This window comes from Equus przewalskii, chromosome X (genome assembly GCF_037783145.1).
Source record: "Equus przewalskii isolate Varuska chromosome X, EquPr2, whole genome shotgun sequence".
Classification (NCBI taxonomy): Eukaryota; Metazoa; Chordata; class Mammalia; order Perissodactyla; family Equidae; genus Equus; species Equus przewalskii.
The window spans coordinates 34293721-34320901 of NC_091863.1; the positions used below are offsets into that span (position 1 = coordinate 34293721).

Consider the following 27181-nt stretch of genomic DNA (forward strand, 5'->3'; position numbering starts at 1 on the left):
GGCATCTTCTGTGGTTTTAATTTGCATTTCCCTGATTACAAGTGGAAAGAAGCATCATCTCATGTTTTGCCCATTCAGGTTTCTTCTTGGTGAATGGCCTGTTCATATCTACACTTTTCCCCCATTTTCCCTTAATGAGTTGCTTATCTTTTATTCTTTTCTTTCTTTCTTCCTTCAAATTATTGAAGTAATTCTTTACATATTCTGGATACTAATCTTTTGTTGCTCATATGGGTTGCAAATAACTACTACCAGAATGGGACTTATCTTTCACTTTGCTTATGGTTTCTTTTGCCAAACACTATAAGCAAAGTAAGATATTCTCTAATCAATGAATCTAGATAAACCCGGGCCCTTTGACACACACCCCTCAAGGACCAAGCTCAAGAATTTGTAGACGAAACTATCTTATAATTAGACAGCTTGGCATTTCAGCATAAATAGTACACAGGAGTCAAAATGAGGTGTTCCCTGAGAACACAGAAACAGAATTGTTTTCTGAGACTTAAAATACAAAATTCAAACATCTGAGTACTGATATGCAAAGGATCTTAAAGTGTTGAAAGTCTCCTAGACCAGGAGTTGACCTGTTAAATGTATTAACATATTTAAAGGAAGAATTGGCCATTCACTAGGAGGTAACCGAGGGAAAATTAGAAAAAATGTGGGGTCTGGAGGGAGAGACAAAAGATGCTGGTATTGCCCATCCAAACACAGTCCAGGGGAAGAGTCTTGACCAATGGACCAGGAGTATTACCATTCCATTGCGAAGTCCCTGGCAAGGATTATGGTGGGGCTGGATCTAATAGGTCTTCTTAGCTCAATGACATTAAACATTATTAAATAATGAACTGAGAGGCAGCATAGCAGACAGGCTAAAAGGGTGACTGTTGCAGCCAGACTGCCTGAATTCAATTTCTGGCTCCACCACTTACTATGTAACGTTGGACAAGCTCTCTTTCCTCTCCTGAGAAAACAAGAATAAAAGGAGTACCTAACTCAGTGTTGTTATGAAGACCAACTGAGTTAATAAACATATCTGGCCAGTAGGAAACATCTAATATATGTTATCCAAATACCCAAATGCCAAGGGAAAGGGAGGGGAAATATACAAAATGGAATGGCCAGAAGCTGAAGGTAAAATTCAGAACTAGGAAGATATACAGTGGAAGCTGATCTGGATCAAATGAGGTGGGGGGAAAGTAACTCAAGTAACCCTTTAACTTTAGCTTTCATTAATAACAGCAATGTCCAGGACAGGAGCGGAAACAGATCCATCCTATTCTGTGCTAGTCAGAACCATACTCTGAAACTTGAGCAAGGAGAGGAGGAGAATGTGGGCCACCTTGCAGGATGCCACAAGAAGGACTGTTGAAAGAATGGGATTATTTAGTCTTAAAGCAGAAGATTAAGCAAAGACATTAGAGCAAAAATGTGTGTGGGGGTAGCCTCAGAGAGCAGCACAAAGAGGACCAGTGAAGGACTGGAGTTGCAAACAGCATGTTTCACCAGATTCTAAGAGAGGGTTTTCTAATAATTACAGATCTCAGACAGAATAGAAAGCCGGTGAGCTATTTCCTAATAGAACTATTTCAATATAGCATGGATCTCCAGCAGCCTGGGAAGGCAGCAAAGCATTTAATAAAGTTTGGATTAGATGTTCTTTAGATCCCTTTAATAGAAGTTTGGGGTTTTATAGAACGCTCAACGCCTTAATGAGTGGTAACTAGAGGCCACCTACGATCATGTTGTGCCATCATATTGTGCTGATACAGCAGTGCCCTCAGGGCTACTCAGATGTGTGCAGCTGAGGGGAAGGAGGCTGCTGGCTGCACAGTCAACGGGCCCCAAGCAGTTTCCCTGAATCTTCTTTTGTAGCGACTTTGTCCAGTGTCCCTTGCTCAACAAATAGTAGGTATTCATTAATATTTATTGCTAGAGAGATTGTTTAAACTATGTCTAAAATAAGTGGATGGATTCTGGGAGCTTTGTGACGTTTATGTTAGGTGCTGAGGTATCTTTGCTTTCTTACTGACCCTTGGCTTTGTTCTGTGCAATCAGAGTGGCCAAACAGGTCACCACACTGCATTCTAAAATACCGACAAGGTACCTTTGCTGCAAACCTGGCTCAATAGCATTAACTCAGGTGCGAATGGTAATCACTCTACTGTGCTGTATTTTCAAATTTTATCCAATTGCAAACCTCTGGACCAAAAGATCTTAATGCCTTCCACTAATACTGCTGGCAATGCTGTTATAGGCCATTTCCTGTTATAGACATTTCCTTTCTACATTTCCTGCCTCTTCTCGTGTTCTATTACTTACGAAGACTTTCTAGTACCCCCAATACCCCCACCCCCGCTTTTTTCCTTTCCTGTACTCAGCAGCACCTCTTTCTCTTCCCCAATTCAGTTTTGTCTTTGTTTTCCTACTTTCTCTTTTAATTGTCTTTCTCACAATTTAGTGCCCTCTTCTCTTGTGTGTCCCCTGATCTGTCAGAAGCAGAAAAAGCTTCATATTTGTGTGGAAATTCAGTTTGTATTCAAAAGAAAAATACTGTTTCCTCTATATTAAAAACAGCTTTCAGCTGGTTGCAAAGGGAACTGATGAGGTTTGCATGCATGTTCATATTCAGTTCCCCTTTGTGGCCAGTGAGACTTGAAAAACACTAGAACACACAGGGTCAGCTCTTGTGGGGACTGATTATAGAGTTCCAAATATATATGGCGAGTAGTGAGAGGAGTCAGCTAAGTAAGTAAATGTGGGTCTCATGCTCTGATAGTTTGCATTCGGGATCCTGCAAATAATGAAACCTGAGTGATGAGTACAACCTGGCCTGGTGGGGAGAAAAGCTACCAAAGGGGCAAGCTAGACTAATTGTCTTTCTACCTCCTTCTAGGCTCTAGTATTGGGGATGTCAATGAATTTATCCAGCTCTCAGGAGCAAACTAGCAAAAACCGTCTTTTCTTCTAGTTTTACTGAAAAGCTAGATTAATATCCTGAAAATAGAAAAGAAAGGGAGACGTTACTTACAGAGGATAAAAAGTACAAAGGAAATAGCATGGATTTATGACACGCCTAAATACAAAAAATAATCAAAATGACAGCTCCAAGACCATAGTAGGACACAGTGGGCGCCCCTTTACAAAGTAAACCTAGCCTTTTTTGGGGAATATTACCCAAGAAACAATGGACTCTGAAGTATACATACTATATTAATCCCCAAGGAAAGAGCCAATACACTGCACTTTGAGGGAAAAATACAAAAATCCAGTTGGAACATTACAATTGCAAGAACATTAAAGGAAATGTGGTAGATTAACAATGGTAGATTAAAATTCTCTGCAGCTCCTCCCATCCAGAGATGGAGTCTTTGCCCACCTCTTGAAATCTGGGCTAGAACTGTGGCTTGCTTTGGTCAATAAAACGTGGTGGACATTGTAATACATCTGAGCAAGACCTTAAGAGGGCTTGCAACTTCCAGTTTTGCCCTCTTAGAACCTGGAGACCACCACGTTGTAAATAAACCCAGGGTGAAAGATCACATGGAAAGAGATGCTCAGCCTGCACAACCATCTCAGCTAAGGCTCCAGACATGTGAGCAAGGCCATCGTGGACCATCCAGCCTCAGCTGAGCTGCCAGATGACTAAGAAGCTGTATAAATGACCCCAGGTGAGACTGACAGAACTGCTCAGCTGGGCCTAGAACAAATTGCAGAATTGAGAGAGAACAAATGGTTGCTGTCATAAGCCAGCAAGTCTGGGGATGGTTCGGTACCCAGCAAAAGATAAATGATGCATATAAAATATAAATAAAATGTATGTGTACCATTAATTTCTAAAAAGGTGACAATGAATATAATTTCGTTAACAAAAAAGACTACGTCTTAAATTATTTTACTTGAAAGCTGTGTGTGTGTGTGTGTGAGAGAGAGAGAAAGAGAGGGAGAGATATCTATTTTCTAAACCACTACAGGATGGGGAGTGGCAGGGTTACTGATGATTTAGTAACACACATCCCACAACTAGAATGACGTGCAACTAAGATACATAACTGTGTACGGGGGCGGGGGGGGGGGCGGTTTGGGGAGATAAAGCAGAGGGAAAAAAAAAGATTGGCAACAGTTGTTAGCCCAGGAAAAAAAAAAAGATTTAGTAACAAACCATGTGTTCTCAGAGATAAAAACAAGCATATCCTCCCCCTGATGGAGATAGCTGAAGAATGAGGCAACCCTTTAGGTGGTCTCTTAGGACGAAGGAATCTGCCTAGTTTGTGAAGCTGACAGGAAGAAATAGCTACAGTGGAAGATAAATGTGATTTCTCCTATACTTTCTTCACTAGGTGAAATATACTTTACATTGCATGTATTAATAGACATGACATGTTGTATTCATTACAAGCGTTTTAGTATTATTTGACTTTTAAAACTACGTCCATGAATTGCTATGATTAAAAAAAAGGTTAAAGAAAAACTAAAAGATATGATAAAAACTTTCACATACTAAAATGTCAGATTTTCTTCTTACCACTAGGATAATTGTACTTGTGAATGTTTTACAAAGGCGACTCCTGTGATAATCACTAGCATGAAACAAAACAAAAAATCCCCAAAGGACATATCCTATTAAAGGCAGATGAGTGGCACTAGGTTGACATCTTAAGAAATTTAACACGTTTAAAGTGTTTTTTGGCTACTAAAATAAAGAAGTTTATCATTTTGTTAGGGCTTAAAAAAACTAAACTTTTAAATCGTTTTAAGTTTCTAGTTAGAAAATAGTGCAACGCAGGCAGCTTATGCTTCAGGCTTTAATAGCAAAAAGGGTTTAACTAGGGCTGGTAATACATTGCCCTCTGCTGGCCAAAGCATCACCAAAGAAATGAGTCTCTTATAGACCTTTTCATTGTTAAATTCAATGGTGGTTTCTTCTTTCCAATTTTCTCTAGTAGATATTTCTGGAGATATGGAACTCCAGAGAATTTCTATTTCCTGGCTTCAATATATTATTTGTAAGTTTATTAAAACAATACATTTTACGTTGGTTTTTGATGGAGGAAAGAAGAAACAAAACGGCAGTATTAGAAACTATGCCACATATAGTGCAATTTGAGAAATATCTAAAACACCAAGACTTGTTTAGAGGGATGCCTTAAAATGATACGTCAAGTATAATATATCTCCATCCACCAAAAGATTACCAAGATGCAACCATCAGTACAAGAACTGATTTAGGCAAGCATCATCAATAATGCTAAAATCCATTGTATGAAAGGGAAACAATACATTCGAGTCTCAAAATATGACCCTCAGATTACTTATCAAAGGGGAAAAGGTACTTTTACAATGGGGAATTGGCAGAAGTTAATACATGTCCAGATTGAAAACTGGAAATAGGTATATAAATTAGACATATTTTTGGTCACTGGGAATACTCGGTCTCCTTATCCAAAACAATAAACCAGATTCTGGTAGCAGGTAAGAATATAAGCTCTGAAGTCACACTACCTCGGCTCGAACCTAGGCCCTACAATATACCAGTTACATTACCATCAGTAAGTTATTTATCCTCTATGGACCTAAATATCCTCATCTAGAAAATGAGAGTAATAACAGTATCTAGCTCAGAGATATTTAAAAAATTAAATGAATTAATATATATAAAAGCACTTCAGTGGCTATCATTTATTATTATTATATATTTTCTAAAAGCAGTTCTCAGGAAAGCTTGTTACTTCAATACTTGGGGCTGTTAATTAGAGAATGAATACAGGTACTAAGGAGTACACGATGTAAGACCTCAGATACCCAACTCTTCCTTGTCTTCCCTTGACGTCTCTCTCTCTCTTTTTCCCTTGAATAAAGATAGCAAGTGACATGGAGCAGGGGACTTAACCTCAAGACAATTTTAGAAATTCAAAAGAAGTGATTGGTAATAAGATGGCCAGGAAACCTTGGTCTTGGGAAGAAAGAGACAGTTGTGAGAGTTCTGGGCACTGATATATGATGCCTTTCTAATTCCCTAAATCTCACTGTAAGCCAAGTTGCTGTTTCCCAGGGTATAGGTATGTGTATGTGTTTTGTACCTGTGGCAATAGGATGGCCTGAATTATTTTTAGAATTCTATCATCAAATGTTTCATTTTCAGAAATTTTTATCTACTTTAGGCTTCTCAAAGAATCAGTAAAAAAAAAAAAAAAAAAAAGAAAGGTAGGTTCTGAAGCATAATATGAACCAAACTTGACTGACTTGAAGATGTTGAAACTCAAAATTTGATTGTTTTCAAAAATATTTTTGCCTCCTCTAATCCAATGCTAAAGTTTCTTCCCTTCTCTAAACCTGCTAATTTCCCATCTGCTTTCCAACTGTCACCTCTGAGGTCATTCCAATTTTATGACTGCCACTGAGACTGCTACAGTGTTTCTGTGGTGTGCCTCTCTAAAAGACAATGTCTATCTAGTGCATTAAAGCATGTATGAAAACACAAAAGCCAAAGGTAAAGTATAGTGAAACTCTGATTAGCAGGTCCGCGCTACTGTGATTTATAAGAAATATATATTTGGTCACCAGCCACAGTTTTTAGGTCACAGCTCCCAAAACCCTTGGCATCTCCTAAGTGTTGAGAGTGATAAAGGTGTCTTTTGTTAGGTTAATGAGGTGACTTTTGGAAAGCATCTAAGGGTGGGGGCTAGGTGCCAGTGGAACCAACCATGTGATCAGAGGGTTGGAACTTTCAGTCCCACCCCCTGACCTCCAGGGAGGGGCGAGGGGCTGGCGGTTAAACCAGTTGCCAACTGCCAACAGTTTAAATCAGCCATGCCCATAGAATGAAGCCTCCATAAAAACCCAAAAGAACTGGATTTGGAGAGCTTCCAGGTTGGTGAACACATGGAGCTGCTGGGAGACAGGCACACCTGGAGAGGGCATGGAAGCTTTGTGCCCCTTCCCTACACCTTGCCCTATGCATGCCTTCCATCTGGCTGTTCCTGAGCTATATCCTTTTAAAGGAAACTGCTAATCTAGTAAGTAAGCCAGCCCTGATGGTCCAGTGGTTAAGATTCAGCGCTCTCACTGCTGCGGCCCAGGTTTGTTTCTCAGTCAGGTAATAATGTCACATGTCTGTTGGTTGTCATACTGCAGTTGCTGTGATGCTGAAAGCTTATACTGGGATTTCAAATACCAGCAGGGTCACCCATGGTAGACAGGTTTCAGCAGAGCTTCTAGACTAGACAGACTAGGAAGAAGGAACTGGCCACTCACTTCTGAAAAAATCTGCCATGAAATTGTATGAATAGCAGCGGAGCATTGGCACTGGCTGATACAGTACTGGAAGGTGAGAGGATGGTGCAAAAAGAGTGGGCAGGGTTCAGCTCTGCTGTACACAGGGTTGCTAGGAGTTGGAATTGACTCAATGGCACTAACAACAAAATCTAGTAAGTAAAATGTTTCTGTGAGTTCTGTGAGCCGCTCTAGCAAATTAATCAAACCCGAGGAGGGGTTCGTAGCAACAGCTAATCTGTAGCTGGTCGGTCAGAAGCACAGGAAGCAGCCTGGGCTGTGTGGGGCAGCCTTGTAGGACTTAACCCTTAACGTGTGGAATCTGTGGGTAGATAGCATCAGAATTAGGTTGAATTCTTGGACACCCTGCTGGTGTTCGAGAACTGTTTGTTGATGTGGGGAGCCCCTCCCCCATGTAGGAGACTGGGTCTCAGAAGACCAAAAAGAAGGTCCATTTACATTGTCATTGACTTTTCTTACAAAGCTAAGCACTGTTCTGTGCTATTATAAATTTCCAAACTTTGGACTAGAATTTCTGACTATAATTTTTAAATAGTTCTTGAGGGAAATACTCCCATGGTTTGCTAAGAAATCAGCTCTTACAAGCAAGTAGAGGTTTTTCTTCACACCCCAAGTAAGAGTGGGAGGGCCATGGTTATAGCTGCTCATAGTAGGTGGCAAGGGCCTGAGCAGTGCAGCTGGAGACAGGGCTGTGGCCAGACACCACATCCTGAAGAGAGCACGGTGCTCAGAGAGCCTCAAACAAACCACAGCTTTGAGTAACAGGTCTCTGCCTCACTCCTCCTAAAGGTAACCATTGCCTGGGGCGTGCATCGAACCAGATAAAGGGTTCCACTGCCCCTCTTTTGAGAAATAATTATCTTTCGAATGTGATGTTCTAATGGGGACTACATAAGGCATGTCTTCTCATCTTGCACACCAACCTCCCAATGCCCTGAGCTCCTAACTGGTCAGAGAGAGCACTTCAAAGGCCAACTGGAGCCAATTTAGAAACTAGCTTGGATAGCCTAAAATAACTGTCTAGTTGAAGCACAAAGTTTCAAGTATGACTGAGCTGTCCTGTGTCCTCTGGGTTCTGGCTCTGAGGGAAGTTGATAAGGGACCCTAATCCTAACCCCAATAATCCGTGTGAGTCAGGAAAGCTCTCATGTACCCCTATTGTATATGTACAGCTCACCATCAATTGTCGAAACAATTACTATATGCCTGCCCTTAGAACCATTCTTACTGAACCACTCCAAATGAATTCCGAGACCAGAGTCAAAATTGCACTTGATACTCACACAAATATCTCAAAAGCAGGAAATTTAGCACAAGGTGGGACTTATATTCTTGGGAACTACTCTAACACCTCAAGGAGTAAACATAAGGGGCAGAGCAGAACGCTTAGGAGATCAGGATGTGGCAGATGAAATAGGAAGTAATTAGAACTGTTAGGCAAGAGCATTTGGACTTGGACAACAGAAGTAGAACTTTGAAGAAGAGATGGATGGGAAAGATGAATGAGAACAAAGAAAACTAACGGTGACCTGAGTAAGAAAAGTCGATGGGCCACTTTTACAGAGAACTTGCAATTCCTGAAATTTACACCTGACAAGTTATATTTGTTCATCCAGTATGCTCTGATATCTATGCTTTTCTACCAATTGCAATATTTCCTAGTAGCTTAGAAAAATATAAATAAAAATTTCCTCATATTTCAATTAGGGAACTCAAAGTCACTTAAAGAATTTATACTGATATTGATGGCATAAAAATTAGTTTAATGAAGCCCAAAGTTTTCAAAGATAGAAAAAAATTGGGCTTTATTTCTTTCACAGTCAATTCTGCTACCTCGGAGCCTAGAATAGGAAACCCTGTCTGAATAAAGTTAAAAGTATTCAAAACTCGACCCCAGTTTACTTACCATTAAGTAACATAAGATACCTTTTACTGACTCCCAAGAAAAACCAGTAATTTCTGCTTTCTAAGGCAGAAGTTGAAAAAAAAAGATGTGTGCTTTAATTTACTAGTGTGTGACCTTGGGCATGCTATTTAACCTATTTGAGACTCCATTTCCTCACACGTAAAGGGACTACTGCCACTCATCGCTAGGATTCTTACACATAAAATGCTCTGCCAGTACCCAGCACAGAACTGTTGCTCACCATGCATTCTCTTCGCTTTCCTTCCGGAACTACTTTGATTCACTGTTTCCTCCCTTTTCTAATTCATAGAGCACCACACATCACAAGTTCATCTGAATTCTTGGCTTGCTTGTGGAATCTCTTGAATTTTCAGAGACCCTAAATTAGCTTGTGGCTAATATACTTCTTCTCTAACCTCCACACGCTACTAGAAACATAATAAGCACTCCAATAAATATTTGTTAAATGAATTACACTATTTAAAGAAAAATACAAAGCACTAAAAATCAAAAAGAAGAAGAAATGGCAAAACTTACACCTATCCAGGCATTCTGGCCCAATCAACTATCAGTTGTGTAGCAATCATTTTAAGCAGTACTTCTGACTCTTCCTCAGTCCAATCGTTGATTAACATCTGTGGTTGCCAGCTTCTAAGATGGCTCCCAATGATCATCACCTCCTGATATTTACCCCTCCACACTGTGTGACCAACAGAACATTGCAGAAGTGAGGGTGTTGACTTCAGAGGCTAGATCAAAAGAGGCACTGCAGCTATGGCCTTGTTCTCTTGAATCACTCGCCCTGGGGGGGAGCCAGTCGCTAGGGTGTGAGGACGGGTGTGAGGATGGATGGCTGCGTGACCTTAGGCAACTATGTGACCTTTCTGAAGTTCAGTTTTCCTCACCTTTAAAATGAGGATATTTATTTCATAGTATTTATTTCACAGGGTATTGTGAAGATTAAACAAAAATGCATGTAAAGCACATAGCGGGATGCCTGGCACATAACAAGCTTCCATTTCAAATGGGGCTCATACTGGTGGTGGAGGCAGAAGCTGCAGGAGCAGTGACTGGATGTGAGATGCGAAGGAAAGAGCGGAATCAAGGATGATTCTTAGGTTTTTGGCTTGAATAACTGAAGAAGTGATGGTATCATTTACTGAGTTTGGGGACAATGGAGGAAAAGTTGTGGAGAGCAAGGGCATTTATTTTTTGGACCCAAGGTGCTTAAGTGTCAAACAGGTAATATTAAAATGACCTTTCAATTACTTATAAACAGTATTCCATTTCCATTCTTTCTCCTCTAAATTACTTCGAACTGTTTTTTGTTCTAAGTAATTCCTTCCTGGAACATGAAAAATTGTTGAAGTAAAAAATGATAGGAATCCCAGAGGCCAAATTACTGTGCAATCAATGGCCCTGAAACTGTGGATGTGTCACTGTTCTTAATTAAATGATGGCAAGCATTAACAAAGATGAACAGCAACAGAACAAAATCTAGACACTCAGGTAGTTCTCACTTCTGTTTGGAAGTATTAGCAAATATTAGGGAGAATTTATGCAATCAACATGAAATAAGATAAGCATGGGGAGTTAAGAGAAATGGCAAAACGCTTCTATGAATTTTAAATGAACATTTACTGATAACTAAAGTGCTCAGGTTTGATGAAACTAGATTTCTGTTCCCATTCTCAGAGGCCCACTAGTTTAACTACTCAAGGTAGGGTAGTGCGTGATGCAGGTTTCACTCCGCAGCTGTACACACTCAGCTTTCATTTAGTTAATGGTTCATAGACTGATTAAACAATACTCTATATAAAATTGGTTTCACAATTCTTTATAACTATTCATTTTACATGAGGCATATTTGGTCTTCAGATTCTGGCACTTTCCAGGATTCCCCAAATCTATTATGAAATGCTCCAAACAATGTATCACTTTGAATCTGAATGGAGGCAGCACAGGGCAATTTGAAGAAGAATGGGTTAGTTCATTAGTAACCAAGTTGGGACTCAAACCCCTGGGTGCAGTCTGTGCTTACAACTGCTGCTCTGGGCCTCACTTCTTTATCCTTAAAACAAAGGGTTTCCGCCCATAGATGATCATGAAGTTCTATTCCAGCTCTATAATATTTGATTCTAGTAAGCTGCTACAGGTAAGAAAACTGAGTTTTGTTTCTCTTTATTCTTGATAAAGATGAATTGCAAGTAAGCCATTCACAAGTGATTTTACAGACAAGTTTGTACCAATATTTTACTGGGTTACTATTGTGGGGGACTGGAATTGGCCACCCCAAGATATGTTTCTTTGGCATGAGGATTATTTTGGGCTGGTTACTTTTAAAAACTGCAGACAGGAAAGAAACTCTGAAAAGTAGAATTTACTTACCCTTTGTTAAGAGGCATTTATATTGTAAAGGAAATCTCCATCTGTAAAGGTGTCTCCCTCTCTGTACCAGGAAGGAGGGATGACCTTATCTCTAGAAACTCTCATCAATGTGGAAGGGAGGGACTCAAGTCTGCATAATAACCTAACTCTTGTTCACTGTACTTGTGTGGTAATCTCCCATGATCGACTCCCCCTCCACTCCCAACATCCTCCTTTGTCTTTAGCTGAAGATGATATTTAAGGTAGTGGCTACAGCCATTTTGGCGAGTTGCTCAGGTTGCCTGAGCCTCTCCCATGTATACATGTTATAAAGCTTTGTTTAATTTTCTCCTGTTATTCTGTCTCATGTGAATTTAATTTGTTCTCCAGCCAGAAGAACCCAGAGCGGGTAGAGGAAATGTCTTCCTCCCCTACACTATGGAGTGGTTCCCTCTACCACTGTGTTACATAAAACTAACTAGCCATGGGAGTTAAACCTTTACCCTTAACTTCAGCCAAGCATGCTAATAAAGCTAACTGAGATGTAATTGGTTCATGAAATAATCATAAGGAAGTAGAGTGTATATATCATCTACCAACTTCCTCCCGCTACAGAAATAGAGAAATGAAGTGTTTTTTTTTTGAGGAGGTAACTGCTACATTTACCATAACTATTAAATTTCTTCAATACTCTGTTTAACTTCCTTTTCCCCCCACTGTTGTTGGTGTCATGCAAGAATCTATTCACACTGACTAAAACTGAAAGATACTGGAAAAGTGACAAGCAGAGAATTTTAAACTTGAAATTTAGCATCGCTGCCTGGGAACAACAGAGCCTTGGATGGCATAAACTACTCCTACAGGTAAGACTGATCACTTACTCTTAGCTTAAAAGTTAACTCTATAAAAACTCTAACAGGGTGAAAATGTTTAAATTTTGAAAACTGATCATTAAGAAAGGTAGTCAGCATATTAATTATGTAGATAATCATTAGTGACTCAAGTTAGAGCTGTAGAACTTTTTGTGTTTGTCAAATTAGCAGACACAATATGTGCATGAGTGACTCAAGACAGACATTCTGCTCAGGGAAATGCAGACTTGCAGACATTTTCTGGGGAGCAATTCTGCAGACATAACGTGTGATTTTTGGTTTCTTAAGCTTTACAGTACTTCCCAAATTTTAGACAATAATTATCTAGTAGTTTTATAATCAAAGATTATTTTTAAAGGAGAGGTATATAGCAGATACAAGTTTGATGTTTGGGAAGCTAAAGATGGCAAACTAGTCATTTGTTACAGTAAAGTTCCTACAGAGTCTCAATGTCATCTGTCACATAAAGCTAGCCTCTGTCAAAGTCTTTTTTATTTCTCTTCTGTTCTAGAGCATTTGCTAGTGTGAAATAGAAAAACAAGGCAATGGTAATGAGTAATATGAGACAGCAGATGCTGTATGAAGTGGTCTGGTTTAAAACAAAAAGGAATACTATCTATTAATACAGAAGCACTATTACCTTTACAGATTTTAGTATATAATGCATTAACTACACAAGGCGGGGGCTAGTGTTTTTCTTTAATCTCATCATAAAAGGAAGCTCCATTCCTTACGTAAAATAAAAATCTACTTTAATCAGCTAAATTTTCCTAGGAAATAAACTGGGTTATTTCACTGTCTCTTTGACTAATTTTTAAATCAGTCAAGTTACAGATTAGGTTTTATATATTTACAACTGGATATTCACTAACTGCAACCAGATTCCAATTGGTCAGACTGCACTGGATTCAGATACAAACTAACTCTGTAGCATATGGACTGTTTTCTAAAGAAAAATTGCAAATGATAATGACACTGGTAGACATTAATTAAAGGTTTCCGTAATTGAATCCAGAGACACTGCACAGCCCTCAAGCTTTCAAGTCTTTAGGTGGAGATCGCTTGGTTTAAAAAATTATTTCAAAATTATAATAGTGTGTTTGGAAAAAAAAAATCCCTATTTCTTTAAGCCAAGATGCAAAAAATATAACCGTAATTTTTAAGAACAGTAAAGAGTAAAATAGCCCTGAGGGGCTGACAGCATATAAGAATCTCAGAAGACAGCATATGCTAAAATTTTTGTGTCTATCAAAAAAGAGAATGTGATTAAAAAAAGAAGATTGAGAATCCTTACTCTAGATTATAAAAATCTAGAAAGCTATGGTGAAAAACTCAGAGAAATGCGGCACATTCTGAATAGAGCTCATGATTCTTATTTGACCAGAATCCAATAACTTTTCTTTGTTAGTCCCACCTGAAAGAAATAAGGAAAGGAAAAAATAAGAATGAAAAGAAGTTTGTATGACTCTTCGATATTTCATGCGTACCCTTTGAAGCAAGAAAGATTTAAAGGCATAAAAAAGCAAAAACCACACCTTGCATTTATGCTGTGATTAAAATATCTTCTAAAAGAAATCTTATTCTTCGAAAAACCAAGATACTAAATTACACACGAGGACACATGAGGGCGCTCTAACCAATAAGCATAGCAACTAGTTTTGACATAGAATTTTAAAGTAAATTTTTTATTGAAGTATGATAATTTAGCATTAAATATTTGAAATAAGAAATTATTGATACCCTTTGGTAAAGATCCTGGGATTTTGGTGTCTATCCTTCGTCACTACACTTTCCTTCTGTTCAATTTAGGATCTTGACTCGGTATTTGTTTATGTGGAATTAAATTTACTTCTGAAATATGAAAAGAGACTCTTCTAATAGTAGATTATAGAGAAGTGCTTTAACTTAGCCATGAAAAGATAACACTTTGAAAAGTATTTATGTGCAATTAAGGTGATAATTAAAAATCAGTCTTCTATTAATGTGGCCACAAAATACTTTTTGTAACACTTTCCTTTGGCCAGTACGTATTGCTTGCATGTGCCTTGAATTTTTTTTAATTATCTTTCTAGGCAAAAATTAATCATCGTTTACAAATTGCTCTGTAATCTAATACAAGAACTATAAATTCCTCAGGTATAAAATGACAAATCTCAGGCATTTAACTATTTACACCAAATTTTGTTTTTTAGACAAAGGCACTATCCACAATAATCAACTTTTTGCTTTTATTTCAACTGGATAATCCTGATTAGAAAAGGTGAGAAGGTATCTATACTTTCTTTCTATCCAATACATTTATGTTACTATTTTATTTCACCCAATGCTTTCTTTAAAAGAACTATTCAGCTTAAATACCATCTAAAACTTTAATATTAAATATCTGCAATTCTCTTCCAGCTCCTGTGACAAAATTCAAGAAAATCTGATATAAATGAGTAACAACACAACATGCATTCATCCATCCATGATCTCCTCCATGGCTTTGCCAATTATTTATACCTTCCTCTGTATCATTGGTCTCTTTGGAAATTCTCTCTCTCAATGGGTATTTTTAACAAAAATAGGTAAGAAAACATCAACGCACATCTACCTAGCACATCTTGTGACCGCAAACTTACTTGTGTGCAGTGCTATGCCTTTCATGGGTATCTATTTCCTGAAAGGTTTTCAGTGGGAATATCGATCTGCACAATGCAGGGTGGTCAATTTTTTGGGAACTCTATCCATGCATGTAAGTATGTTTGTCAGCCTCTTAATTTTAAGTTGGATCGCCATAAGCCGCTATGCTACCTTGATGAAAAAGGATTCCATGCAAGAGACCAGTTCATGCTATGAGAAGGTATTTTATGGCCAATTACTGAAAAAATTTCGCCAGCCCAACTTTGCTAGAAAACTATGCGTTTACATATGGGGAGTTGTACTAGGCCTAATTATTCCAGTTATCATATACTACTCAGCTGTAGAGGCTACAGAAGGAGAAGAGACCCTGTGCTACAATCGGCAGATGGAACTGGGAGCCGTGATCTCTCAGATTGCAGGCCTCATTGGAACCACATTTATTGGATTTTCATTTTTAGTCGTATTAACATCATACTACTCTTTTGTCAGCCATCTGAGAAAAATAAGGACCTGTACGTCCATTACGGAGAAAGATTTGACTTACAGTTCTGTGAAAAGGCATCTTTTGGTCATCCAGAGTCTACTAATAGTTTGCTTCCTTCCTTATAGCATTTTTAAACCCATTTTTTATGTTCTACACCAAAGAGAGGACTGTCAGCAACTGAATTATTTAATCGAAATAAAAAACATCCTCACCTGTCTTGCATCAGCCAGAAGTAGCACAGACCCCATCATATTTCTTTTTTTAGACAAAACATTCAAGAAGACACTATATAATCTCTTTACAAAATCTGATTCACCCCATACACAATCTGATGGCTGACTTCTGAATGGAAACCACCACCAAATAGAAAAGTGTTCATATGACTCTATTAGGGACACTAAACTACATGATTACCAGGTCATAGCTTGGTTAATAACAGGCACCGAGAAAGCCTCTTTGGCTTTAACAAATACATAAATAAATAAATAATCATATACATCACTTTACAGTTCTACTTATACTGAAAGCTGAGATGGCAGAGACTTTCAGAGGCAAAAATCAAGCATATTGAAAGGATCCCACTGCTTCTGAAACCCACAGACCATTTTCTGTTTGAACTCAATCGCGGATGCTTCTATTCAGAGCACAGTATTTCACGACTGTAGGATAAAAAAGCAAATTGTTTATGACTTCTGCTTTCTAGTTGTTAGAATACAAAGGTCCATCTACGGTTAATGTCTTGTTGGGAACTTTAAAAATGAGTAAAAAAAAAGTGAATAAGAAATTTCCTCAAGTAAGTCCCATCTAAATGAACAGGTAAAAATCCAAGGTTGTATAAACACATTATTCATTTGGTATTATCTGGCTCATGTTACTGGGAGAAGCAATATTCATTCATTCTAATATTTATTAAACAGATGTTATTTATAAATATGCTTAAATATTTGGATTAGGTGTTGTCAAAATAAAAAGCTAAAACAATGCATTAAATGCCGATCTCCACCACATTTTGCATATTTTCCTCTGTATTCAATATAAATAATGTTATTAATGACAAACAGTACCTGGCATGTAGATATGTTCAATTACTTTTTGTGAAATAAATGACTAATAAGGCAGTATAATAGTATGGGCGTTGAGAGATGGTCTCTGCAGTTAGATTCCCTGGGTTCACTCCCAGGCTCTACCTCTTACTTAGCCGAACAATCTCAGGCAAATTACTTACCCTCTTTAAGTGTTAATTTCTTCATTTGTAGAATAGAAAAATACTACGTAATTCATAGGTACTATTATTAAATCAGATGATGTTACTTTTTATGAGTAGCTATCATTTACTAGGCACTCTGCTTATATGCTTTACGTGTATTGTTTTAATCATCACAATCCTAAAATATGCCAATTTACTGATGAAAAAAATGAAGGGCACAGTTAAGTAAGTTGCCCAAATTTTCTCCAATATCTAAGTAAATATTTAAAGAGTAAGCATTTCTTGATGGTCATTTCTTTCTTTCATGTAATCCTGGAATCTATATTCTGCATTATATACATTATAATTTAAAAAATGTGTGTTTTGTCTTCCTAAAAGAGATCATAAGCACCTTTGGAACTATAGTCCATTTTCTATTTCTCCTCCCATGGTACTGGCATTCTCTGCTCTGATAAGAACCAAACAAAAACAAGTGAATAAAACTGAAGTTGAATAAACGTGAACTGTAACCTGCTACTTCGTTAGAGACTGCTTACAGACTCATTTATTCTCGCCATGGTAATTTCTTCAGTGCTCAAGAAGAAGTTTAAAGTAAGTTCACAAAGTGCTTCCAAATCTTTAATCTCATAGCATGTTTTTTTCCGGAATTAAAAATGTAGAAACAATTCACTGTACCAATTCCCCAAGAGCTTTGTGTTCAAAATCACTAAAGATTTTTCCAGCACATCTGAGTAATTTTCATTAAAAAAGAACAGAAAACAAACAGTAAGTATTTTTTTCTCCTTGTTTACTTCAATGCTTAACTGAGAGAAGAAAATGTTCAGAGAAAAGTCTGAAAAAAACCTACGCTGGCTTCCGATATGTACAGTGTCTATCCATTCTCTTACAGCAATCTGGGTCTGGCTGATTAATTTGCAGAGAAAAAGGTAGACCTGGGAACTCCACGTGACTCCCTAAGTGCTGGCTGTAAACAGAGGTGTCCAATCTAGTAACTTCATAGACATGAGAATCACAGAATGACCCAGAGTGGACCAGGACAGCTCCTGAGACACCAGCTTCCTCCACGGTTCTATCGCTAGTTTTATTCTTATACAAGTTTTAAACCAAAACTCATTAGACTAAGAGGAACTGAGAAGATGATCAATAGTCTGCATTTAACATAAGCTATACTGTATGAAATCTCACTGCACTTAGGAGTTTTAAAAATATCTATGACTTCTAAAAACCATTACTTAAAAAAATCACTTTTCATCGCCACTAATTTTAAATTAAAAGATAAAAGATATTACCAAAGTAGAGTTTCCTACATTTAAAAAAGGCAGGAAAGGAGGTATGTAATTTCTCTTCAAGTGACTCATTCTGATAGAAAACCCCACTTTAATTCTCTGGACTGAACGGTACACTGAGCTTCTCAGCACCATGTTTATCTTTATATCATAGATGCCTTCCTGAACAGGCGATTCTAAGTCATGTTGAATTTTTTGTGTAATTGAAGAACTGGCTATTTAATGTCACAGTAAATATCTTATATGAAATATCACTTCCTAAATTAACCCTAATTTTAAAGTGTGCATTTCAGAAAGACAGTCTTTTTTAATGCATCTGTGAGTTATAGTCAAACACAATTTCAGAAATCCACAATTTTGATTTATAGGCCAACAAGATCTTAATTCTAGAAAACAGGCATGACAAATGTTTATTTCCTCTTTTATTCTTCCCAAAGACACATTCTCATTGAGGCAGCTTTCAAACTATTAATCAGGAACACAAACCATTAAGACTAGACAAGCAAAATTAAGGACAGCTACTCAACCTAGAAGTGAGTTCCTACTCCACGGGTACAAGAGGAAAACATCAATCCTGTTCTGATTTGGAAAGGACCGCTGCAGCTGAGCCCTGGTCTTGCTGTCTGCAGGGTGGGAGTTGTTAAGAACAAATGTGGGAAGATAAGCTGAAAGGAAATCTTGCTTGGCAAACCACAAAGGGAGCACAGAGGGACACTGGCAATTTGCTAAGCATTTCAATCATGCAGCCTAATGCCATAGATCTTCCTCTGACTGCCCCCAAATTCAAATTGAACTGATATCAGTGGGAAGAGTTATAAAACCCTGATAGAAAAAAATCTTTAGCTATATCATAAATGCTTGCTACCCCTGGCTCAGAAGGAGAGAAGCAGTGAAAGTATTTACATCTAATAAAGAAAAGAAAGAATCACTCTTTCCTTTTGAAATCAGAATTAATTTTTTTTAGGGGAAGGGTGAGGTAGAAGAAGAAAAGCACAGCAGTTAGAAATACAAGATAAATTTAAGATCATCTTATAATTCATACAATTTTTCTAAGTACAATTATTAAAACTCCATAGTCAAGCCGAACATGCACATTATGTTCAACAACCTTACAAAAGTAATACAGAAGATTAACTGGTGTGCTTCTTCTAATAAAGAATAAAATAAATAAGCTTTCATCTTAATGAAAATTTCAATTTCTTTATATAACCTGAGGGACTTTTGGGAGTTGTGGTAACAGATGTGAAAGAAATGTCAGCGACCAAGAGCAATAGAGGAAGAAATACTATAAGAAATTCACAAGGCTCCTGCAACTAGTGTAATGTGATGAATACCTTACAGAATCAAGTCTGGCCCCATGCAGGTGAAAGGAGAACTGAGACCAGAAGGGGACGAAAGAGCAGCCAGGCGTGTTCCCGGATTAACAAGGAAAGCCATTAAAAGGAAGCACACAGAAACGCTTGGGTGGAGGCTTCTGGCTCAGTGTCTGTGTGAGTGGGGTTTTGCACAGTTCTGAGAACTAACTGAGCCCCCAAACTTCCCGGGCACAGGCCCCACTCAGAATAGAAAGTGACTGTGTGTAGAGCAGTTTGCATTCGGAGAAGCTGCTTAACTTCAACTTCAGTTATTAAAATTGTACACCAGTAGGTCAGAGCCACAGAAACGTCTAAGGATTGCTTGGTCTCTCCACGCCCCGTTACATTGTGAGGCTGTTTCCAGGAGTTAGGAGAGACAAGAAAATTCCACCAACTCTCAGTACTTAACAAAGCCAATGAAGGAAGGCAAGGAGCCAGGAGTTGCATTTACCTTGACAACTGTGCTATTTCTTTCTAAAGTATAGTACTTTTAATTTAGGGGTTAGAGAAAGAAAAGAGAAAAACACTGAAACATAATGGAAGTTTTCACATCCTTTCACAAGAAAAAGAGGAATAAAAGGGAAGAAGAAGATAACAGGAAAAAAAAAGAAATTTGCATGCATGCCTTAATTAATACCTGTAGGGAGGCAAAACATGAGAATTATAACATTATACTATGACAGTGGGTCTTAACCAGGGGCGACTTTTGCACCCCAGGGGACCTTTGGCAATGTCTGGAGACATTTTGTCACAAGTGGGGGGAAATGCTATTGGCATCTAGTGGTTAGAGGCTAGGATGCTGCTAAGCATCCTACAACACATAGGACAGCCTCCCACAACAGACTACCTGGTCCAAAATGTCACTCGTGTGGCTGCTGGGAGACCCTGTACTATGATGGCACACCCCTTCGAATTTCAAAGGATTATACAATTACTTTTTATGCAATTTCATGTGAAACTCCTTCTCCAAAGCAAGTAGTTTCCACTAGAGGTCATGTGGCACCACATACTCAAATCTAACTTGACAAAATCAAACATTCTTAGACTAATTTATGATTTCAAAAAGAATTGCCTACCAGGTAAAGAAAAAAGTATTATTCATCAATATAATGCTAGGACCTTTGAGAAACCTAATGCTTTAGGATCATATGCCAAGAATTATGAGAGAGAGAGAAGAGAGGGAGAGAAAGAGGGAGGGAGAGAAAATGAGAATATTCTTGGCTAGAATGAAACAGGTAATTAAATAATCTAAATTTTTCTAGAAGGAATGAAACATTGCAATGCTCTTCTATTTTCTTTACTAAGTATAAGGAAAGAAAACTTTGACAAAACCTTTAACTATAAAAACCAAAATCTACATACAAATGAAATCTACATACAGACAAGTCATTGAATAGATGTCTGAATGTGAAGAAAAGCTAATAGGCTGTTTTATTAGCAAAAATACTAACAATACAACAAGTGAAAATTTAAATTATTAGCCATGTGAAATGTACTACTAAAGTTTTATAATTACTAGTACTTTGGAAAACCCCTATAACAAGGTCCTGAATAAAACTACTTCGGGTTACCTAAGTTACTGAAGTTATATTAGGAAATCCTGTGACACAACCTTCAAAATATATCTGGAATCTCTGTTTTTATCACCTCCGTTGTTAGCACTCCTGTTTCCCCGTTTCCACCCTTAGACTCCTATTCAGTGTATTACCAACAAAGCTACGTAGTCCTGTTAGCCCGGAAAGTCAGATCACAGTCTGCCTTTGTTCAAAACCCTCTGGTGAATCCTCATTTCTCTCAGAGTAAAAGTCAAAGTCCCTCCCCTCCTTTCCTCTCTAACCCTATCTACTGTCCACTCTCCTCTGTGCTCATTTTGCCTCAGCCACACTGGCCTCCTTGCTATTCCTCGAACAGGAATCCTGTTCAAAAGGCTCCTGTCTTAGTGCCTTTGCACTAGCTGTTCCTTTTATCCAGAACACTCTTCCTTTGGATATCAGTTAGCCCACTCTCTTTCCTCCTTGCTCAGATGTCATCTTCTCAATGTGGCCTGCTTTGATCACTTTTTTTAAAATTGCAACTCCTTCTCTAGCAGTCCCTATCCCTTTGGCTGCTCTGGTTTTTTTCTGTAGTCCTTCTCACCTTCTAACTTACTATATAGTTGAGTTATTTATGCTCATTGATGAGTGTCTGTCTCCGTGAACTAGGAAAGTCAACTCCACAGGGGCAGTGATTTTACCTGTTTTGTTCATTGATGTAGCTCCGGTTCTAAGAATAGTACCCAATATACAGTAAGCACTCTTAAGAAAAATACCCCCAGATTCAAAATTACCAGTTAGCTAAATGTGAGTATTCCATTTACCCATGCAAAATGTATAGATCTCAGGTACTAAAATATAAAGAACATCAACATTAATATGTGCTCTGTGCTGAGTCCATTTGCCAACTGAGCAATGGTGCCTTTTCTGGTGGTTTCCTTTTATTAATTTGCAGTTTGAGAATTACTTCCCTCTCCCCTTCTTTAAAATTATTTGGCAGGTGCCTTAAACTAATTTAATAAAATCCAGTGTAAAACTAATTTTGAGCCCTTGCACATATCGTTCCTTTTACCTGAAATGTCCTCTCGTCTCCATATAACTACCCCATGACTCAAGACCAGGCTCAAATGTGACCTCTTCCATGAAGTTTCTCTGACTCTGTCTTTTAATGATATTTCCTATCCTCTACCTTGGACAATAATTATTTGTTCTGCCTGTCTGTGAAGATGGCCACAAACAAGTTCTCCTATCCTTGTGCACATATGCCACTCCTCCAACCAAAAGGTGTAAATCTATTTTTCCTCCTTGAATCCAGGTTAGTCCTGTGACTTTTTGACTAACAGAATGCAGAGGACATGATACTGTGCCAATTCCAGGAGGAGGCTTCAAGAGGCCTGGCAACTTCCATTTTGCTCATTTGGAGCCCTGAGACACTGTCCGGCTAGAGACGGGAGGCCAGGTAGGAGCAGGCGGAGAGAGACAGAGAGACAGAGATGCCCTAAATGAGAGACTACGGAGAGCCCCGCCAGCTCCCAGCTGTTCTAGTCAATTCAGCTGAGATGCCATAAAAGTGAGTGAGGCCTTTGTGGATATTAGCCATGCTGCCTCAGCCAACAGCCTGTGAAACAGAATCTGAGCAGTCTCCATCAAGCTCTGCCTAAACTGAAGAATTGTGAGCAAATAAATGGTGGTGGTTGTTTGAAGTCACTAAGTTTTGGTGTGTGCTCACCCACTCAGTAGGTAACAGATACACTGCCTCATCTCCCTACTGAGACCATAATACCTTTAGGGCTCCAAGCACAGTATTCTGCATCAAGTCGGCACTTGAATACTTGTTGAATCAATCAATCAGAAGGTAAATGAGAAGGTGAAGCCCCGTATTCAAATATAACCACTTTGAGATTTTATTTGGTTTTGGATTGCCATTATATCAAATACCAAGGCTCATCAAAAGCTGACTATATTATTGAAAGTATTAGAGTATGTTGTCAATCATTATTTATCGTATGATGTTGATATAATTACCTTTCAAGAACAGAATGCAAAATAAAATTGCCTTTTAAGCAAAAGCGTTTTTACCATAATGCTATTACATGAAGTAAGAATCTGTTTTACACATTTTAAGTTTTCAAATTGCCTTTCTGTCATTATATGTTTTATGTTACATACAAGGAAATACAGTTTACTCTGTATATATGCATTTTCTTATATTAATTAAATGCAAAAGAATAACACAGCATGCTACTATCATTGACAATTTTCCCTCTTTTATCTTTCCACACTTCTTATTCATTTTGTTTGCATAACTGAAGAATACTTTTTTTCTTTTCGGTGAGGAAGATTCACCCTGAGCTAACATCCATTGCCAATCTTCCTGTTTGTTTTTTTTTTTTCACTTGAGGAAGACTAGCCCTGAGCTAACATCCATGCCAGTCCTCCTCCACTTTGTATGTGGGACGCCTCCACAGCATGGCTGATGAGTGGAGTAGGTCTGTGCCCAGGATCTGAACCTGGGAACCCCGGCCACTGAAGTGGAGTGGGCAGAACTTTGACCACTTGGCCACTCGGCCAGCTCCTGAAGAATACTTTTTTATAAAAGTGCTATGAATCCATTGGGTTGTTCAGTGTTGATAATAATAATATCATTTTCCTATCACCACATTTGAAAAGAATGAATATTTTACAACTAATTTACACTAATGTGTATTTTGTACATTTCTCTAATGATTTTTCATTTGCTATTATAACATGCCACTGGATTGTTTTGGAATTGCTCATGCTTTCCCTCAGCTTTTAACCACAAGAATTTCAGTTAAAATTTCCCAAATGTTATAGAAAATTTAACTAAACTGTACTTAATTTTCTTAACCATTAAAACACATTGAAGAAGCCAGACCTTTGACAGTATGTCTTGAGGGAAGGAGAGCACCATGTCTGTGGATGCTCTGGGTTAGAGAGAGGCCTGTGACAAAACACCAGAGTGTGAAAGTGGACAAGAGGGACAGAGAGACTTCAGGGGCTCTTAGTGATTCAAGGCCTTGGAAGGGGCTGGGCATCAGGAGGAAGGCCCAGTGGTCTCCTTTCTTGCATGCCTCCATGTCCTGCCTGACACTGTTAGGAGCCAGAGACTGACAGTGCTCATGAACTTGATACTGGGATCAAACAGGCAGAAAGACTGAATAATAGTAATATTCACATTTCCAAGGGTACAAACGGTATTACCTTTATAACGATTTCAGACTATGTTTAAAAACTATCTGCAAAGAAAATAAAGTGCTGGGGCTGGCCCCGTGGCCGAGTGGTTAAGTTCGCGCGCTCCGCTGCAGGCGGCACAGTGTTTCGTCGGTTCGAATCCTGGGCGCGGACATGGCACTGCTCGTCAGACCACGCTGAGGCAGCGTCCCACATGCCACAACTAGAGGAACCCACAACGAAGAATACACAACTATGTACCGGGGGGCTTTGGGGAGAAAAAGGAAAAAATAAAAAAAAAAAAAAAAAAAAAAAAAGAAAATAAAGTGCTGACTATTCTAGATCACAACGTTACAAAAATGTAAGTGTATGATGAACTTCTACTGTATAAACCAAATTCTAATTTTCCCTCCAATTAACTTAGTATAGGATATTGTTTGGTTCTTCCTATCTGTTAAATTTTTCATTTCTCTCTTACACACACAATGGCAAAAGAGGAATAACAGGATTTTAAAATGCATGTACATTTTAATAAAAATAAGGAAATTGAAATTACAAAAAAGTGTTCCTGTTAAGAATTAGTACGACTCTCCATAAAAAGCAGTTAAATAAATTTTTATTTGTAAGTAAAATTAACTTTAAGATGCTCTCCATAAGAATATGAAAGAAAAATTTCTGATTTTTATTATCATTGTTACAAGTCAGTTTCTCTTCACAAACATTAAAGTTAGTGATAAAAATGACTTACCTTCACATCCCTGTGAATTATGTTATTATCATGACAATAGCGCAGAGCTTCCAGTATCTGTCTCATGTAATGACTGTAGAAAAACAAAAGAAATCTAAAACTGTAAAAAAAGCCTTTTTATTTTCTAAAACTTAACATACAGTGTCCCTAGCTTGTAACTTCCACTTTCATATTCACTGCCTATGGATATTTTTCATTTGAGTAGACAAGATTGGTGGAATGCGAAGCAGACTTTTTATGCACTTCATGAAGGAATAATGTGTCCTGTATTTTCTAAGATATCTAAGTCAAAAGAATTTCACACAGTTCATAAGTAAAATAGCTCTGCAAACTAAAAATGTAAGTTTACAACATGAAAAAAACATCAATTCTATGACACTCAGTTAATTCTCTTTAGTTACACTGGATTGCTTCTAAGTGCTCAGAGGTACACCAAGAATTCTGGCTAAAGGGGTGGGAGCCTTTTATCTGCCAGCGGAGGCTGGCTCTCTACCTTATTTTCATTTAGCTGTAAGGACAAACAAGAGAGAAGAGCCCCCTTATACCTACAATTTCTTTTTGCAACATAATCAAGTGTGAGTTGGGGCATCTTTGAACACAGCAGAGTTATTCTGGGCCTAAATTCTAGGGAGCTGATCAGGCTCCTCACTAGCCGCAGGGATCGGCTGAGGTTCCCCACTGGGTCCAGGTGAAGAACAAAGGAGGAGTTAGCATTTCAAAGAATTATGCTAAAAAGTGGTAACAGAGTCAACTAGAAACAAGGATGTGACAATAGTAGTTTACTCACTATTACTTCAGAATTTACTTTGACTTCCTTCCCTCAATTCTAAAGTCCGTCTTCTGTAATTCGGCTGCGTCTCTTTCTCTGAGTGTCTTTTCCATCTTCTCTTCCTCTGCATTTTACTCCCTTCATAGCTATTTTTTCCTATTATCCCTCTTCCTTTCTCATTTTTCCTTTTTCCATCCCAACCACAGAACTGCAAAGTACTCAACATTATTTATCATACAGTATTTATTGAATTTTGTTTTATCTTTCCAAATCTTATATTCCTCACACTTTACAATAAAAACCAATTAATTTAATAGTACTTACAAATGACCTTGTGACTTAAAACAAACAAAAAAAATCCCCAATCCTGCTTTACGATTAAAAGACATTTCCATCAAGTTTCCTCTTTGGGAACTCACATGAATGTCCCTCTAATTAGCATATGCATTATTTCACATGTTACAATTGATCAGAATGTTCCATTTTTTAAATGAAAAGTAGGAAAAAATATATATACTCTTTGCCTGGGCCAGTGCAGCCTGTAATTAAGTTTCTGCTTAAATTAGGGGTTCTTAATCTGGTATTGTGGTCCTTGTCTGGTTAAATGAGGCTTTGCAGGATCTGTGACTCCCTGAAATGGCAGAGACAACAGATGTAAAAGTGCTCTGTAAACTCTAAGCCATGCTACAAAGGTTAAGTAAGTTGCTATCATTACAATATTATTATAGTTGTTAAATTTAGTTAAAGATTTAAGGATAGCCTATTTGTGCATCTGGATGTGAACACTGAAATAGTGGGTAAATTTAAATTAGGTACTGTGGACAGAGTTTATACCTACAGCATGGACTACTTTGGATACATTGTAGTAAGACAGCAACTTCTATCTTTAGCCCAAAGAAAATTCCTATCTTAAAGCTTCATTGAAAAACAACCTCAATGAATATTCTTTAATCTGAATATCAGAGTACTCAATTATTTGACCCAAATGTACATACATATTAGAATCTCTGGGGTGTGTGGAGGGAGGGCAGAATTTTTTTCTCCCCAGATATAACAGATTTAAACTGATCTTTCTCCATCCTCCTGGTCATGACCCCAGGAGCCTGTGTGTGTTCACAAGCGCAAGCAGAATAAAGAGGGAACCAAAATTCACCCACATGTTCTAGAGAGCTGCTGACTAAACTTTAATCAGAAAGCTTCATTTCATGAAGTATCATGGTGGCCTACGCTTTCAGAGAAACTCAGCAACATATACGTTGTCTCCATCTTCCTGAAGGATCAGGAATGATAACTCTGTGGAAGGAAAGAGCTGGCTAGCAATTCACTCACTTCCTTTGGAAGGACACATTTCCAGGGTGGTGGAAGGAAAGGGAGGTGACTCAGTCTCCTTGTCAACTCTGGGTAAAGAGACTAGGCTTTTTGAAAGGAAGAAGAGACCTTATTTCTGAAGCGCCCTTAACAGAATGTCCCTGGCTAAGGATTACTTATGGTAAATAGAAGCCAGGATCTTTGAGGCATGGATGGCTTCCTGGAGTATGTCATGTA

The 27181-nt window shown here is 38.2% G+C and overlaps 2 protein-coding genes across 27 annotated transcripts in view; one reads left to right on the forward strand and one right to left on the reverse strand.

Moving 5' to 3' along the window:
* Nucleotides 1–27181, reverse strand: part of CASK (calcium/calmodulin dependent serine protein kinase) — a 361743-nt gene that overhangs the window by 154246 nt on the left and 180316 nt on the right. For all 23 annotated transcript variants that reach the window (XM_070605863.1, XM_070605866.1, XM_070605862.1 and 20 more), the window contains exon 5: nt 24868–24940. In XM_070605863.1, the coding sequence (XP_070461964.1) occupies nt 24868–24940 (73 nt within the window). The remainder of the gene's footprint in view (nt 1–24867; nt 24941–27181) is intronic.
* On the forward strand, nt 1773–17268 carry GPR82 (G protein-coupled receptor 82). Of its 4 annotated transcripts, XR_011536201.1 has the most exons (5): nt 1773–1911; nt 12307–12432; nt 14634–14701; nt 14842–15008; nt 16057–17268. XR_011536201.1 is itself a non-coding variant. In XM_070605870.1 (4 exons), exon 4 carries the CDS (start codon nt 14876–14878, stop codon nt 15884–15886), a length of 1011 nt encoding a protein of 336 aa, XP_070461971.1. In that variant the 5' UTR covers nt 1773–1911; nt 12307–12432; nt 14634–14701; nt 14842–14875; the 3' UTR covers nt 15887–17268. The 4 variants fall into 4 exon arrangements, 2 of the variants coding, with proteins under 2 accessions (XP_070461971.1, XP_070461972.1); XM_070605870.1 differs by having other exon boundaries at nt 14842–17268; XR_011536200.1 differs by lacking the exon at nt 1773–1911 and having other exon boundaries at nt 11158–12432.

What these genes read in the sequence shown, in the direction of transcription:
- GPR82 (XM_070605870.1), top strand. Translation starts at nt 14,876, where the DNA reads ATGAGTAACAACACAACATGCATTCATCCATCCATGATCTCCTCCATG.